Source organism: Anopheles merus, unplaced genomic scaffold (assembly GCF_017562075.2).
Source record: "Anopheles merus strain MAF unplaced genomic scaffold, AmerM5.1 LNR4000011, whole genome shotgun sequence".
Taxonomy (NCBI): domain Eukaryota; kingdom Metazoa; phylum Arthropoda; class Insecta; order Diptera; family Culicidae; genus Anopheles; species Anopheles merus.
This window is the reverse complement of record NW_024427591.1, coordinates 389,781-406,284: the sequence shown is the minus strand read 5'-3', so window position 1 is coordinate 406,284 and position 16,504 is coordinate 389,781. Positions and strand designations below refer to the sequence as shown.

General features: G+C 43.5%; 1 protein-coding gene across 4 annotated transcripts in view; it reads right to left on the bottom strand.

The window, feature by feature from the left end:
* Positions 1 to 16,504, bottom strand: part of LOC121600920 (protein Malvolio-like) — an 82,465-nt gene that overhangs the window by 10,905 nt on the left and 55,056 nt on the right. For all 4 annotated transcript variants that reach the window (XR_006005917.1, XM_041929689.1, XM_041929690.1 and 1 more), the window contains exons 4-5: positions 279 to 417; positions 45 to 200 (exon numbers count right to left, since the gene is read on the bottom strand). Coding sequence is in view for 3 of the 4 variants with exons in the window: in XM_041929689.1 (XP_041785623.1) it covers positions 45 to 200; positions 279 to 417 (295 nt within the window). In the remaining variant the exon portion in view is untranslated. The remainder of the gene's footprint in view (positions 1 to 44; positions 201 to 278; positions 418 to 16,504) is intronic.

Here is a 16,504-nt window from a genome sequence, read left to right as displayed (position 1 = left end):
ATTTCAAATCTTTGGTCGGGCTGCATTGAATGTATATTTTTTACCTTTACAAGCGCTGAATGTAAATATAAGTTGTGCGGCATGATAACGGCACCGATTATACCCACAGCCTGCAGCAGTGTACCGGGACGGTAATCAGAAGACCAAGGTAGGAACATTCCTTCAATTACACTGATTTGCGGTATATCAGTAACGATGTACTATGGCACAAAAAAAATAATGTGATTTACGTTTTACGCCTGTTTCATTTTCTTTTATACGTATTGAAAAATGATTACCTGATAACCAAACGATACGGCCATTGTAGTGATCAAAAATCCAAAAAATAGTTCCAGACGTCTCAGTTTGTACTTATCCAAAAACAAGAAGGAAAGTGTATCTAATACAGTTATCAAAACCCCGATGTACAATGGTATTCTAAAAAAACAAAAGTAGTTTGTTATTATTATTTTATTTTTGTTGACGCCTTACGGTAGGCAATGTGCATGGCACAATTAGAATTAGGACAACTAGGATAATTAGTACAGAAAGGATTAGATCGTAATTATAAATAAGAAGAATTAGAAGAGCAGTGAATTTGAAAGGGAATAAACAATAGCACTTCAAACCTCGGCGAGATAACAACCTTATTTACAACGATTGAGAAAGCGTCATTAATTTTATTAGTATCATTAGTTTATCGTTAGAAGTTTATAATTGTTGTTCTTCTCTTCTTCTTCGGCACTATAATTGTTGCCGGTCAAGGCCTGCCTGTGCCCACAAGTGAAGTGGGCTTGGCTTTCAGTGACTTTTTGTTACCATAGCAGAATAGTCAGTCCTACGTATGGGGGTACGGTCTATTCGGGGCTTGAACTCATGACGGGCATGTTGTTCTTACAATTAAAACAAATAATAGAATGAGGAATTGTGTAGACGGGAAAAAATTTGGAAGAATGAGAGATTGATGTCGAATAATTGGTAAGGTTAGGTAAATCGATGACAGTGCTCCTAAAAATGGATCAATCTGACCGTATAATGTACAATGCGAAATGCTAAGAAGGGGTTTATAGCGTAAATACCCAGCGGAACAAAAGTGGAAAGCTTGGAGCAAAATAATCGTTTTTCTCCCTCTATCCTTTATACCGCGCTTGCTTGCACTCATGCGCAAGCGCTCGAATATACCACCACGCAAACAATGAGACCCCAAATTCTGAGTGATTCAGGCCAAGGGGTATGACGAAGCTTGAGGAAGCTAGGAGAAACGCGCTGCGATGAGAGCTCGCATTCTGTTTTACACGCGCGCTTCACTAACACCAATACAAATACCGTGCTTTGACGAGCCGTCTGTGAATGTGTGTGTTTTCTTCCAGCGAGCTCAACAACTTGGAGCTGCTCGTCACATCGTGTTGTCTCGCTTACACTACAGCATCGAACCATCGCTCCGTATATCACCCCTCTTACACGTACAAAACCACCAGTACAGCGCGACGCTTTGCCGGAGATGGTTGTGCGCGTTTTGTTCTAAGTCCCGCGCGCAGTGTTTGTGTGCTTGTGCGCATTTCGTTCAAAGTCTCGTGCGCCGGTGTGTTTTGGTAAAGTGTGAAGTGAATAAACAATGTTCACAGACGCACATGCAGTGCGTGCATCAACAGGCAAGAATTTGCTGAACAGAGGCAACGCAGATTGTCGACAAGTTTCCCGCAGCCTGGCTCGACCCAGTACTTTACAGTATGACGCCATTCGTGAGTATGAAGGATTCTAAATGTGTTGTGAAAGTGTACTTTATGTTTCAATAAAGTGTTTAATGAAATAAAAAAATGACCGTGTTTGTGTTTGTTGTTTGAATAAGTGCGTATTTGCGATCGTGTCTATGCATGAAAGAAAACGAGAAACAAAAGAAACAAATATCTTTGGATGTGTTGGTAGCATGACTGGAAAGAACACGAACACATTGAGAACTGCAGAGCGCACCGTGCGTTACGGTTGGGGAGGGGGAGGGCTCGCGCGAGGGTGTAACTCAGGGAGTTCGCTTGTGACAATCGTCCCACGCAAACAATGAGTCCCCAAATTTTGAGTGATTCACGCCGAGGGGTATGAGGAAGCTTGAGGAAGCAAGGAGAAACGCGCTGCGATGAGAGTTCGCATTCTGTTTTATACGCGCGCTTCACTAACACCAATACAAATACCGTGCTTTGACGAGCCGTCTGTGAATGTGTGTGTCTGCTTTCAGCGAGCTCAACAACTTGGAGCTGCTCGTCACATCGTGTTGTCTCGCTTACACTACAGCATCGAACCATCGCTCTGTATGTCCCCCCTCCTACGCGTACAAAACCACCAGTACAGCGCGACGCTTTGCCGGAGATGGTTGTGTGCGTTTTGTTCTGGTAAAGTGTTTTGGTAAAGTGTGAAGTGAACAAACAATGTGCACAGACGCACATGCAGTGCGTGGATCTACAGGTAAGAATTTGCTGAACAGAGGCAATGCAGATTGTCGACGAGTTTCCCGCAGCCTGGCTCGACCCGGTACTGCACAGTATGACGCCATTGGTGAGTATGAAGGATTCTAAATGTGTTGTGAAAGTGTACTTTATGTTGGAATAAAGTGTTATATGTAATAAAAAATGACCATGTTTGTGTTTGTTGTTAGAATAAGTGCGTATTTGCGATCGTGTCTATGCATGAAAGAAAACGAGAAACGAAAGAAACAAATATCTTTGGATGTGTTCGTAGCATGACTGGAAAGAACACGAACACATTGAGAACTGCAGAGCGCACCGTGCGTTCCGGGTGGGGAGGGGGAGGGCTCGCGCGAGGGTGTAACTCATTCCTCTAAGAGTAACTGCTAACGGATGGCGGTACTCAAAACACTCAAAAAATACACTCATTTTGCCGGACGGGTCGTGCGATCAAGTGAAAAGCAAAGGAAAAGCGTGCCATGACGAAGGCGAAGAAGAAGAAGAGAGAAGGTACCAGCCCAACCGTCTCCGATGAAGGCGTTAATTCGGCGAAACACGCGCCGGACAAACGCGCCAAAATTGATGGTGAATACACCGATGCAGAGAATGAAATGGAAGATAACGATGGTTTCGTCTGTTAGGAACGTAGAAAGGGACGGAATGTCTCCCCACCACCTTCAACTGCTCCATCACCAGCAGCAGGCTCACACAAGCTGTCACAGCGGCTACCACCCATCGTAGTAAGCAACCCACGTTTCCAAGAGTTGCAAAAAATGCTTGCCCACATCGCAAAGGTTGAGTACCAAATTGATGGTGTAGGCACAAAAGTTTGGGCACGAAATGAGGAAGACTACAAGGTCATTCTCATGTTCCTGCAAACTGCCGATTGTGAGTTTTATACTAATGATCTGCCCCGAGATCGTCTGTTCAAAGTGGTAGTGCGAGGGCTCCCCCTTTACGACGAGAAGGACATTCGAGATGCCCTGGAAGCCGAAAAATTTCAAGTAGATGCAGTCTACCGCATCAAACGACGTCACGAGGGAAACGGAGATAGTGGAAGCTGTCTATACCTCGTTCATCTCAAGAAGGGTACCACAACGCTGGCTGCCCTAAAAGAAATTCGTATCCTCCTATCTATCCGTATCCACTGGGAGGCATTCCGAGGTGGACGACGAGGTGTGATCCAATGTTTACGGTGCTTGAGCTTTGGCCACGGCTCGCGGCACTGCGGCATGCGTCAACGATGCTTAAACTGCGCACAAAACCACAACGTCGCGGATTGCACTGTGGTCTCCCCAGCAGTACCAAAATGTGCGAATTGTGATGGATATCACAAAGCAAACGATCCGGAGTGTCCTCAAAGGGTGAGTTTCCGTACGATTCAGCAACAGGCGACGCAACGTCGTCCTAAAACATCACGACACGGAAGGAACATGGTGCCCCCCCCCCACCACTATCTTCCTACCCGCCCATCGGACGAAATGGTTCGAATGTCGCCTCAGCCGCTCCAGCAGTACCCGCTACCGGTGTACGTGCTCCTGTTCGCGACAAGACTCCAGCAATCGTTCCCAGAATTCCTCCGGGTTTTCAATATTCGACAGCGCTTAGAATGGCAGGAACTGACCAAACTGTCTCACAGCCAAATGTATCGTCCGAGGAAACAGCACTATATGATGCTGCAACTCTTACGCAGATTTTCTCCACGATGGTGGAACGGCTCAATAGCTGTCGCTCCCGTCGAGAACAAGTCGCCGTTATCGGAGAGCTCATAATTCGCTATGGATGCTAAATTCCGCTAAATAAAATAGCAACATGGAATGCCTGTTCGGTGAAAGGTAAGAAAATCCCGTTATTGGATTTTCTTCAACGACGGGCTATCGACGTAATAATGATATCTGAAACATTCCTCCGCTCCGAGGACAATCTTACCATCGCCAACTATCATCTAATTCGATTGGATCGTACAACTGGACACCCTGTAAGAGGAGGAGGAGTGGCCATCATCATTCGCCGTGGGATCATATTCCGGCAATTGCCGTATTACCGGACGGGTATCATTGAGGCGATCGGCATAGAACTACAAACATCGAGTGGCGGCATTATCCTTGTTGCGGCGTACTGTCCGATACAGTGCAACCGCAGAAATGGACTTGCAGCTGCATTGAAAAGAAGTCTCATCACCATCACGAGATCTAGATCGAGATTCATCGTTGGAGGCGACTTAAATACACGTCACCCGGCGTGGATCAACAACAGAAGCAACATGAATGGTATGGCTCTCTTCGAGCATGCGCAAGAAGGGCACTACGCTGTTCATTTCCCTGATACGCCAACGTTTCCGAGGAGCGGGTCTAATATTGATTTTTTCCTGTCAAACGTTAATCTTGACAAACCGACAACTCTAGATGAGTTAATCTTAGACCATTTTCCGATTGTGACAGAGGTTGTTTGCTCCATATCTAAAGCTCCTCTCGTCTTTCGGAAAAATTACCATAACGTTAAATGGGTGCGATTTGGTAGGCTTGTTGATAACGACGTTACGGACACAAACGTTCGTACTGTGGAAGACATAGACAGGGCAATTAATGAATTTGATCGTGCCATTAAAAAAGCAGAAGCAGCTTGCGTTAAAGAATATCCTGTACGAGGTAAGTACATTGAACTAGATCCCCATACACGTGCGCTTATCGTGGAACGTAATCGAGTTCAGTAATCGGCGCCAGTATCATAACACTGGAGATGTGACCTTTAAAAGTTTAGCTGCGGCTATCATTTGCCTTGCGATCATTTGCCGCTCGTCTGGAAGTGATTCGAAATGAAAATTTTGGACACTCTACGGCAAGAATGGACACAAGGGCCCCGGCATTTTGGAAAGTGACCAAGGTCTTGAGGAAACGGCCTAAGCCTGTCCCTCCCTTAGTCAATACTGTTGACAACCTAATGGCCGTTACACCTGAAGCCAAATCAAATGCTCTTGCATGGCAATTTGCCAGTGCGCACACTCTAGGCGCAAATATGCCTAGCCCATATGAGGCAGAAGTAGCAGCTAGCTTATCCCTAGTCGATGAGGCGCAGTCCACGGTACCCCCAGAAGGTAGAGTAACAACTGGGCGGATCAGAACAGCGCTGAGGCGGTTGAAGAACTTGAAGGCTCCGGGGTTCGATGGGGTCCTCAACATCCTATTAAAGCACCTCCAAGAGAAGGCCATTTGCTTGATAAGTAATATCTTTCACAGGTGTCTTGAGTTGGGCTACTTTCCTGAGGCATGGAAATGCGCAAGAGTAGTGCCCATTCTCAAACCCTGCAAAGACTCCACGAATCCCGGAAGCTATCGCCCAATCAGCCTCCTTTCCTCGCTAGGAAAGTTGTTTGAAAGAGTGATTCTTGAGTCCCTTCAGGAAACTGTGGAGACACTTAATCTTATCCCTGAGGAGCAATTTGGCTTCCGTCCTGGACATTCTAATACTCACCAGCTATATAGGTTAAAACAACTTTTCGAAAAGAACAAGAGAGAGGCCAGGTCCACGGTAGTCGCAATGTTAGATGTCGAAAAGGCATTTGACAATGTCTGGCATGGTGGACTTATTCATAAACTTCTCACGTTTGGCATACCAATGTACCTTACAAAGATAATTTCAAACTATCTACAACAAAAGACGTTCAGGGTAGCCCTAGGTACGACGCTCTCTGACGTACAATTACTTCCGGCCGGGGTGCCACAGGGTAGTTTGCTGGGTCCACTATTGTACATCCTATACACTGCGGATATTCCAGCACTACCTTGTGATGGCCAAATTTTCTTATTCGCAGATGACACTGCCATTGCGGTGAAGGGTAGATCTCTGACAGAGGTGAGCCGTCGTGCTCAGCGCTGCCTCGATACTTTTATACAATATGTTTCAAGCTGGAAAACCCGTGTCAACGTGGCCAAGAGTCAGGTCATGATTGTCCCACATCGACGCAAACGGTCTTTGATCCCAACTATGCACAACAGGGTTGAGGTTAACGGCGTTCTGGTCGAATGGACTAACAAGGTAAAATATTTGGGCCTCACGTTGGATAGTAAGATGCTTTCCCACGGACAGGTTGAGAGTATCTTACGACAGGGTCAAACTCTCTTAATGAGCTTATACCCACTGATATCGCGCAGGTCCAGACTTTCCTTTGTGAACAAACTAGCTGTCTTTAAACAAATCATTCAACCAGCGGTACTCTATGGTTGCCAGGTTTGGGGAACATGTGCCAGGGTACATCGCCAAAAAATACAGGTAATGCTAAACAAAATGCTAAGAATGATAGCAAATTGCGATCGATATACTAGGAATTCAAATCTCTATGAAACATGCGAAGTAGCTCCACTCGATAGCTACATACAACAGCAAACGACCAAACTAATTGAAAAATGTAGAGATTCTACACACAGGGCAGTACGTGAAATCGCCTCTATTTGAATTTTTTTAGGTTTAGGTTAAATTAGGTTTAAAATTAGGTTAAGATAGGATAATTAGGTTAAGGTCAAACTCTCTCTTCTTTTAATAGAACAAGCTACTCAAGTTTATCAGAATACAGCAAGAAAGTGAAGCCCTAAAATAAGGATGTATATGAAACATAACCTGTAAAGCATACGTGCTGCATCTTGTAAAACTTGAAAAATCAACTGTAAAGGAAATCAAAGTACAAATAAACGTTTAACTAACTAACTAACTAAGGGTGTAACTCATTGGTCGAAGAGACACTGCCACGCATACAATGAGACCCCAAATTTTGAGTGATTCAGGCCGCGGGGTACAGTATCGGACAGAAAGTCCTATCTCTGCTGGTTTTTTCAACGCAGCATGCACCCGTTGGGCCAGGTTTATGTGTGGTTTGTATGTGTTTGTGTGTGTGTGTGTGTGTGTGTGTGTGTGTGTGTGTGTGTGTGTGTGTGTGTGTGTGTATGTGTATGTGTGTGTGTGTGTGTGTGTGTGTACATGTGTGTATGTATGTTTGAATGTGTATTGGTGTGTGTGTTTGTTTCACAAGTATGTCGTTTCGGATAGATTTGTTAGTAGTTTTTTTTGTGTTTTGGGTTAGGTTTTTGATGTAATAAGCAGGACCACCGCTCTCGTGATCAGTGTATTTTCGATATATTAACAATTTTACGGTCTTCTTTCGCCGTGGTCTTCTGAGGACGTCCGGTTGACTTGCGCGTTTCGGTTGTCCAAGCACGTTTCGGTTGTCCGAAGCGCGGTTGCCACAAAAGTGCGCGATCGTTCCATTATGAACTTGATCGTTTTGCGCTTAATGCCAGCAGCAGCCATTCGCTTTATCATATGGTGCTGATTATCGGTACAATGTTTACCTCGACCCATTGTTACTAACATTGCTTGCTTGGACCGTCAAGAACGCGCTGGTTAAAAAGTTGGACACGGCTGATCCCTTGCTCAGCCTGCGTTCTGCTTCTACACGTGATGAATTACATCGTTGTAGAGCAGCAAAAACAGTGTACAGGCGTCCCTCGAGTTACGACCCCCTCGAGTTACGACGATTCGCAGATACGACGATTTTGATTTTGACAGTTAAAAGTTGTCATTGACAAGAAATTGATGTATTTTTTTGAATATCTGGGCTGATAAACGTTATACACACATTTCCAAAGATTCCAAAACTGCCCGATCTTGAATATCTTTATTGTGTACGGTTTTAAAATATAATTATTACATTATCGAACATTATTTTAAATAAAATACACGATATCATAAATTTCAACTCTTCAACTTCAGTTATAAACTTTATATTCAGAGATATTCGACATACGACTTTTTCAACTTACGCCTTGCTTTGGGACATTTGTTCGGTCCCAAATACAGACGTATCTCGGGGGACACCTGTAAAGATAAAAACTATCTATGAGTAAGCGAGTGAGCGTTTACCCATTTAAATCGAGAACAGAATACTGCCGCGCTCATGAAACAAAACGCTCATTGAAAAGAACAACTGCGCGCTTACTCAATGCACGCAAAAAGTTTCCTATGCACACACGAGCTTCAACGCAGAGATGCACTCAGGCCTTTCAATGGCGTGCACTGGAGAAACACCTGTGAGGGAATGCCGAGTTCTTTGCTATTGTGCGCGTGTCCATTTCGCATCGCTGTCGCATGCACATTCATCAATCAGCACACCTGCGTTCTCATCCGTAGAACAAGCGCTGCTGCCGATGCAAACTTTAGCTTTTATCTAAGTGTGTACGCACGCTGTTTCACATGATAACACACATTATCAGAATACTTTCAACGCAATATGACATCATGGCAAGCTACGTTTTTCAGACACAAACCCGCGCGCTCACACACACACACACACACACACACACACACACACACACACACACACACACACACACACACACACACACACACACACACACACACACACACACACAAGTAACGTGGTCAAACAAGTGCACGGTGCGATGAAAAAACAGGGTCCTATCTTATTGTCCGTTACTGTATGAGGAAGCTTGAGGAAGCTAGGAGAAACGCGCTGCGATGAGAGTTCGCATTCTGTTTTACACGCGCGCTTCACTAACACCAATACAAAAACCATGCTTTGACGAGCCGTCTGTGAATGTGTGTGTCTTCTTTCAGCGAGCTCAACAACTTGGAGCTGCTCGTCACATCGTGTTGTCTCGCTTACACTACAGCATCGAACCATCGCGCCGTATGTCCCCCCTCCTACGCGTACAAAACCACCAGTACAGCGCGACGCTTTGCCGGAGATGGTTGTGTGCGTTTTGTTCTAAGTCCCGCGCGCAGTGTTTGTGTGCTTGTGCGCATTTCGTTCAAAGTCTCGTGCGCCGGTGTGTTTTGGTAAAGTGTGAAGTGAATAAACAATGTTCACAGACGCACATGCAGTGCGTGCATCAACAGGCAAGAATTTGCTGAACAGAGGCAACGCAGATTGTCGACAAGTTTCCCGCAGCCTGGCTCGACCCGGTACTTTACAGTATGACGCCATTCGTGAGTATGAAGGATTCTAAATGTGTTGTGAAAGTGTACTTTATGTTTCAATAAAGTGTTTAATGAAATAAAAAATGACCGTGTTTGTGTTTGTTATTTGAATAAGTGCGTATTTGCGATCGTGTCTATGCATGAAAGAAAACGAGAAACGAAAGAAACAAATATCTTTGGATGTGTTGGTAGCATGACTGGAAAGAACACGAACACTTTGAGAACTGCAGAGCGCACCGTGCGTTACGGGTGGGGAGGGGGAGGGCTCGCGCGAGGGTGTAACTCATTCCTCCAAGAGTAACTGCTAACGGGGGACGGTACTCAAATCACTCAAAAACTACACTCATTTTGCCTCATTGTTTGCGTGGACCCCGTCCGGCAAAATGAGTATATTTTTTGAGTGATTTGAGTGACGCTAGCGAAATACACTGTCTCTTCGACCAATGATTTACACCCTCCCGTGAGCCCTCCCCCTCCCCACCCGTAACGCACGGTGCGCTCTGCAGTTCTCAATGTGTTTGTGTTCTTTCGAGCCATGCTACCAACACATCCAAAGATATTTGTTTCTTTCGTTTCTCGTTTTCTTTCATACATTGCCACGATCGCAAATACGCACTTATTCTAACAACAAACACAAACACGGTCATTTTTTATTTCATTAAACACTTTATTGAAACATAAAGTACACTTTCACAACACATTTAGAATCCTTCATACTCACGAATGGCGTCATACTGTAAAGTACCGGGTCGAGCCAGGCTGCGGGAAACTTGTCGACAATCTGCGTTGCCTCTGTTCAGCAAATTCTTGCCTGTTGATGCACGCACTGCATGTGCGTCTGTGAACATTGTTTATTCACTTCACACTTTACCAAAACACACCGGCGCACGAGACTTTGAACGAAATGCGCACAAGCACACAAACACTGCGCGCGGGACTTAGAACAAAACGCACACAACCATCTCCGGCAAAGCGTCGCGCTGTACTGGTGGTTTTGTACGCGTAGGAGGGGGGACATACAGAGCGATGGTTCGATGCTGTAGTGTAAGCGAGACAACACGATGTGACGAGCAGCTCCAAGTTGTTGAGCTCGCTGGAAGAAAACACACACACATACACAGACGGCTCGTCAAAGCACGGAATCAGAATCAGAATACAGCAATTATCCGCAGTACGCGATACTCGATATACGCGATTCCGCAGTACGCGATTTTCTTCAAAAGTGACAGTTCTTTGCGTTTACTATAGCTGATTGAGTTCTTCTAGGTCCATTTTGTATTTGTTTATGTTGAATGAAGTATTCAACCTACAGTTTTAACCAGACAAGCTTGAAACGAAATGAAATTCACAGAAAATATCGGTAAACATTCACAATCATCCTAACTTCATGTGCGTCTTAAAGTTGCAGCAGCATTGCGAAACAAAAAATGGCATCAATTATTAAAAACGCTCGAAAGAAGTGTGCGATAACAATGGCAGATAAGATAGAGATAGTCAGAATGTTAGAAAAAGGACAAAGTTACGCATCAATAGCCAGACAAACCAAACGACCACAATCAACAATACGGACCATCATACAATCAAAAGAAACTCTGCTGAATTCTGCGAAAGGAACATCAATGGCAACACTGAAACGCAATGAGGTGGTAGAAAAAATGGAAAGTTTATTGGTTGTTTGGATCGAAGACATGATATCGAAGCGGATTCCCCTTAGTTTGGGATTAATTCAATCGAAAGCAAAATCCTTATATGAGGATTTAGATAACTCAACGACGAAAAAATCGGTATGTAGTTTCAATGCCAGTTTAGGTTGGTTCAACCGATTTAAAAAACGCGCAAATCTAAAAACTGTAAAAATATATGGAGAGGCAGCTAGTGCAGATGAAATTGAGGCGGAAAGCTTTCCTGAGTTTCTAGAGAGGCATATTTTGGAAAAAGGGTATCTTCCCGAACAAATCATCAACGTGGATGAAACAGCATTATTTTGGAAAAAGATGCCCACAAGAAGCTATGTCTTTAATGATGGAATACGTGCGTCTGGATTTAAGGCACAAAAGGAAAGAATTACCATTATGTTAGGTAGTAATATGACGGGTGATTTAAAATTGAAACCATTAGCAGTTTACCATTCCCAGAAACCACGAGCTTTCAAAAATATTGATATTCAATCATTACCAGTTGTATGGAAATCGAACAAGAAGGCATGGGTTACTCGTTCTATTTTTAATGAATGGTTCCATCATAACTTTGTGCCAGAGGTAAAAACATATTGCAAAGATAAAAACATTCCATTTAGAGTTCTTCTGTTATTGGACAATGCTCCTGGACATCCCACTGAGCTTAACGAACTTAACCCTAATATCGAAGTAGTTTTCCTGCCACCTAGGACTACATCACTTTTGCAACCGATGGACCAAGGAGTAATTGCTACATTTAAGTCATACTACATACGACAAACAATCACCCGCATTATCAAAACGATAGAGGAAAATCCTAACACTACTATTCAAAATTTCTGGAAAAATTACAATATTCTTGCTGCTATACATAACATTTCAACTGCTTGGAATCAAGTGAAATCAGATACTATTAACGCGTGTTGGAAAAAGTATGCCCTACTTTTTTTATGTACGATGAGGAACCAGATAATACCCATGATAAAATAACAAATGTAATAGAAGAATGCACGTCTTTAGCTGATATATTACAGATAGAATTAGATACTCAAGAGATCAGCACCCTCATTTTTAACCAAGGAGAACCTTTGACAAACAATGAACTCATTCAAATGCAGACCTTGGAGGTCTTGGATGAATACAATGACGAGTATGATGAGGAAAATTTGGAAACACACACGAACATTTTCAGCTGCAAAAGGTTGGAGGCTGCCTTTGAAAACATAGAAAGAGCGCTTTCAGAATTTGAAGCAATGGATGAAGATGAAGATAGGTCCAAAAATGTTATAAATCAAGTAAGGAAGGAAATAGAAGTATACAAAAATATATATAATGAAAAAAAGACCGTTAAAAAACAACTTACAATGGACCATTTTGTTGAAAAGTTGTAGTTGACACCTCTGTCAGTCGAACTCTAAACATGATGACCAAAAAAGTGAACCAACCAACTTATAAGCGTGCGCGATCAACGAATGACACCCCGTAGCGTCTTAAATGGACTGCGTACAGAACGTCTGACGTCGCATAAGAACATTTGTGCGTATTGATCACCAACATCTTGGCACTATTAGGCAACAATCAAAGCATCGCTGGAGAGCCCAGGTACATTTTTGAGGTTCCAAAAAAGCTAAAAATGAAGACAGAGGCACAAGTGGCTACATTACTGTGTTGTCTGGGCCGGGAGATCGATGCAACCCGAAAAACTGTGAAATAATATGGGAAATTAACATACATATCAGGAAGGATAAATCGCGTCCGCTGACTTCGAAATGGCAAACAATGACGCCAAAACTCAATGCGTTCATATTAGGTGAATTTCGGTAGAATTTCGACATGACACCCTAGTCCGCAAACTGGTACAACATCCGTCACATGTGTTCCATCGAATTTTTCAGGCCCAACATGATGCAAAAGCTCTACTCTAACAATTTTGTCGCGAAAACTTAGGATGCCTACAGACATGTCTTCCTCCATAATGGCGAAAATTCCGGATAACTGATGAAAGGCAACTCCCAAAGTCTTAGATTTATTTGTCGAAGGAAGCTTAAATAATTACCTTTCAAATTTTGTACGTGTTAAGAAATTATCTCTTCTATTTTTTTTCACAGCCAGCCGAAAAAAAAGCATTTTTCTTCGAGTTCGAACATACCGAACGATCCGTCATTCCATAGTATTTTAATTAAAGTGAAAAGAGTACGATGGTATAAAATGTTATTCTAAAAGATATTCAGTAATTTGTATACGAATGGTTTCTTCACATCTTTCAAAATCACTCAAAACCTTTCGCGGGCCGGATTGAATATTGCGGCGGGCCGCATTTGGCCCGCGGGCCGGACTTTGCCGACCGCTGCTTTAGAAGGTTAACATAGGCTCTCCATCCCCTCTCCTACTCAATACGACCCCGTCGTACAGAACAGTATTATGTCTCTCAATTATCCAATCTTGAGTATACGGGGAAACACAAGCCCTTGGGCGGATGGGTTGCATGGATAAATTGAGAGGTGAGGTAGATGATTGATCTACCCCCCCCCCCCCCCCCCCTATAGCGCTCGTTTCGAGCATAGCTTTATAAATAAAATTAATAAAGGAAATAAAAATAATAACCGCACTCATTCTTTACATCTTGTTGTTTTTTTCTAGTAAGTGCATTTCGTACAGTTCGGTTGTGGCTAGTGTAGGGTCAAGTAGCTCTTTTCAAGAAGCGGAGCTAAACGCTCGCGCTCACCAAGGTGAGCGATGAGCGCGAGGTGGCTCCGCACTGAGCGAGGTGTAACTGTGTAGTGTATGAAATTTGCTTCAGTGAGCGAGGTGGGTGGTATTATAAACAAATTATTACAGGGTTTACCAGTCCAATAATCAACTGTCCACTTGTTTACAACAAGAGTCGTTTTGAATAGACTCCGCTGTCTACCACTTGCTCACACGTCAGATGGTGTAAGCTACTTTGTCCAATTCAATAACACAATTTTTGCCTTTGAACACGTTTCTTTGCCCGTATACAACCGTTTTCGGTCAAGGCCTGCATGTACTGTTTACGGGGTTGGCTTGCAATGACTTATGGATTACTCCTCATAGCAGGATAGTCAGTCTTACGGTTCTTTTGGGTACGTTTCATTTGACTACAGTTGACGACTGTACCACGAGACCGGCTTAACTTAGACTACTTTGCTAGATTTGATGTTTCGGTGCTGCTTGGTGTTCTCCGCCTGCCCGTTATGTTGCCAACCATCTAACGTGATCATGTTCGTCCCTTGTGTATGATGTCATCTGCATATCGGACGGACCATCCGATCAATACGACACCGCACGTGAAGGTTGTCGCGGGAACCCGCTTCTAATATGATTCTGTGCACATATTTGCCTGGGACTTCAGCGATTTCTGCGCAGGCCTGCGCAAGGTTAGCGCCATCTGTTGGCGAAACGGACGAACTATTTATGGAGGCCGAGCAAACAAAAATGGTCAAAAAATTCAAAATATTTGGCGCCCATTTTTTCGTCCGCTTCTTCTCCCTCCCTCACCATGCCTTGCCTTACTTGCGCTTCTGCCCGTGCCTTCCGCCGCCAGCTGATTGGGTGTTGTGGTGTATGCGTTGATTCATATATGTGCATTGCGGTTGTGTATTGTAATTGGTGGGTGTTAGCATTTATAAATTTGTGTGTGACCTACAGACGATGCGGGAGAAGCTGGATTGGGATTCGAAGTGTTATCGGTGTATTGATGGTTTATTTTATTTCGTGCCGCTGCTGTTGAGACCATTCGATGCCCCTGTCAATCGAGGGTGAAAAAGCCTATTTAAAGCAAGCGTAGGAGAACGTCTAACACTAATCTAATATTTTTTAATTTGAACATGTTAGATGCTTCAACTACCTTCTAAGCATCATGTAGCACAATGTGTGGTGACAATAAAATATTTTTTTTGAAAAGTGCCGAAATCTGTCTCGAGTTTTCGGGTCGCGACACACACACACACACAGCGCGGGGAAAGTGACCGTTCTTTCTATCATGTCGCGATCCCCCACCCCGCCCGGCGCTTTGGATGAGGATGCTATACAAGAAAGCCGAACCAGCTGTTCTACCGATACGGTAGCCGTAATCGATCACGCGTACGTGCATGTGTGCGTGTGTGTGCGTGCGTGCTCGCGTGCGTGTGTGTATGTGTGTTTGTGTGTGTGTGTGTGTGTGTTTGTGTGTGTGTGTGTGGTGTGTGTGTGTGTGTGTGTGTGTGTGTGTGTGTGTGTGTGTGTGTGTGTGTGTGTGTGTGTGTGTGTGTGTGTGTGTGTGTGTGTGTGTGTGTGTGTGTGTGTGTGTGTGTGTGTGTGTGTGTGTGTGTGTGTGTGTGTGTGTGGAAACCCCAAAACTATTTGATTCTGATTTGTACATTTTCATCCGCTGCAGCTACAGAGTCCATGCATTTTCGATTTCGCTACCTAAGAGACAACACAACAATCGGATTGGCACCACGATCTTTGCGATCAGTTCTGCTGTTGGGGGTATTAAAAAGAAACTCGATCGAAGCAAACGTGCGTGTGATATGTAGCACATTTCTTTCCAATTAAGCTAGCGGACGCAAGTGGAAACAAAACTTGAATTGAATTCATACAAAAGAGGATTCTGGATTTGTTTTTTACGGTGCGCGTATGGTGCTGCATCTGTCCGTCCAGAATCTGGTTTGCAGTCGTTATCATAACACCGATTGCCGGCAATGCCTTGGAATGACTTCGACTCGGTAGGTTCATGTTTTGGTCGAATGCATTCCGTTGATTTGTCGCGCCACCGCGGCAGACCCGGCAGCAACAAAGTCAAGACAAACTCTTCCCCGGGTGTGGAATGTTATGCTAAGTTCTTCTTCTTCTTCACTTAAAATACGTAAATATGGTCAAAAGCCAATGAATTTGAATAGAACAATATCATTTGATAACAATTATGTTAAAAAACTTATAATTGCGTGGTCATTTAGAACGTTAACAAAAATATGAGTATCGTTATGAAATCCTAAGGATTTTGGAAAAATGTTGATACTTTTCACATTTTTCAATTACTTAGAAACGGAATGGCCCCATTTCATTTTTTAATTCTTTGTAAAAGGCTAGATAACATTTCACACTAACGTAGATAACTTAACTACTGTTTGTTATCGTATGAGACGCATTTTAGTGCAATACCACCACTATTGATACTAGCACCACTATAGATGCGTTTACCCTAGTGTTTATAAACTTTTCTGTTTCTTGAATGCTCAAATGATCAATTCATAGATGAAGTAGTTTCGATTTTTTATGCATTTAAGATGTTAAACTCTTTTGATCCGTGTTTTAGATGATATTTATGAAACTTTATTGTCTGATTTGCTATTGTAATTGTTTCATCCCTATAATTCAACATTGATTCAAGTGATGAAAATG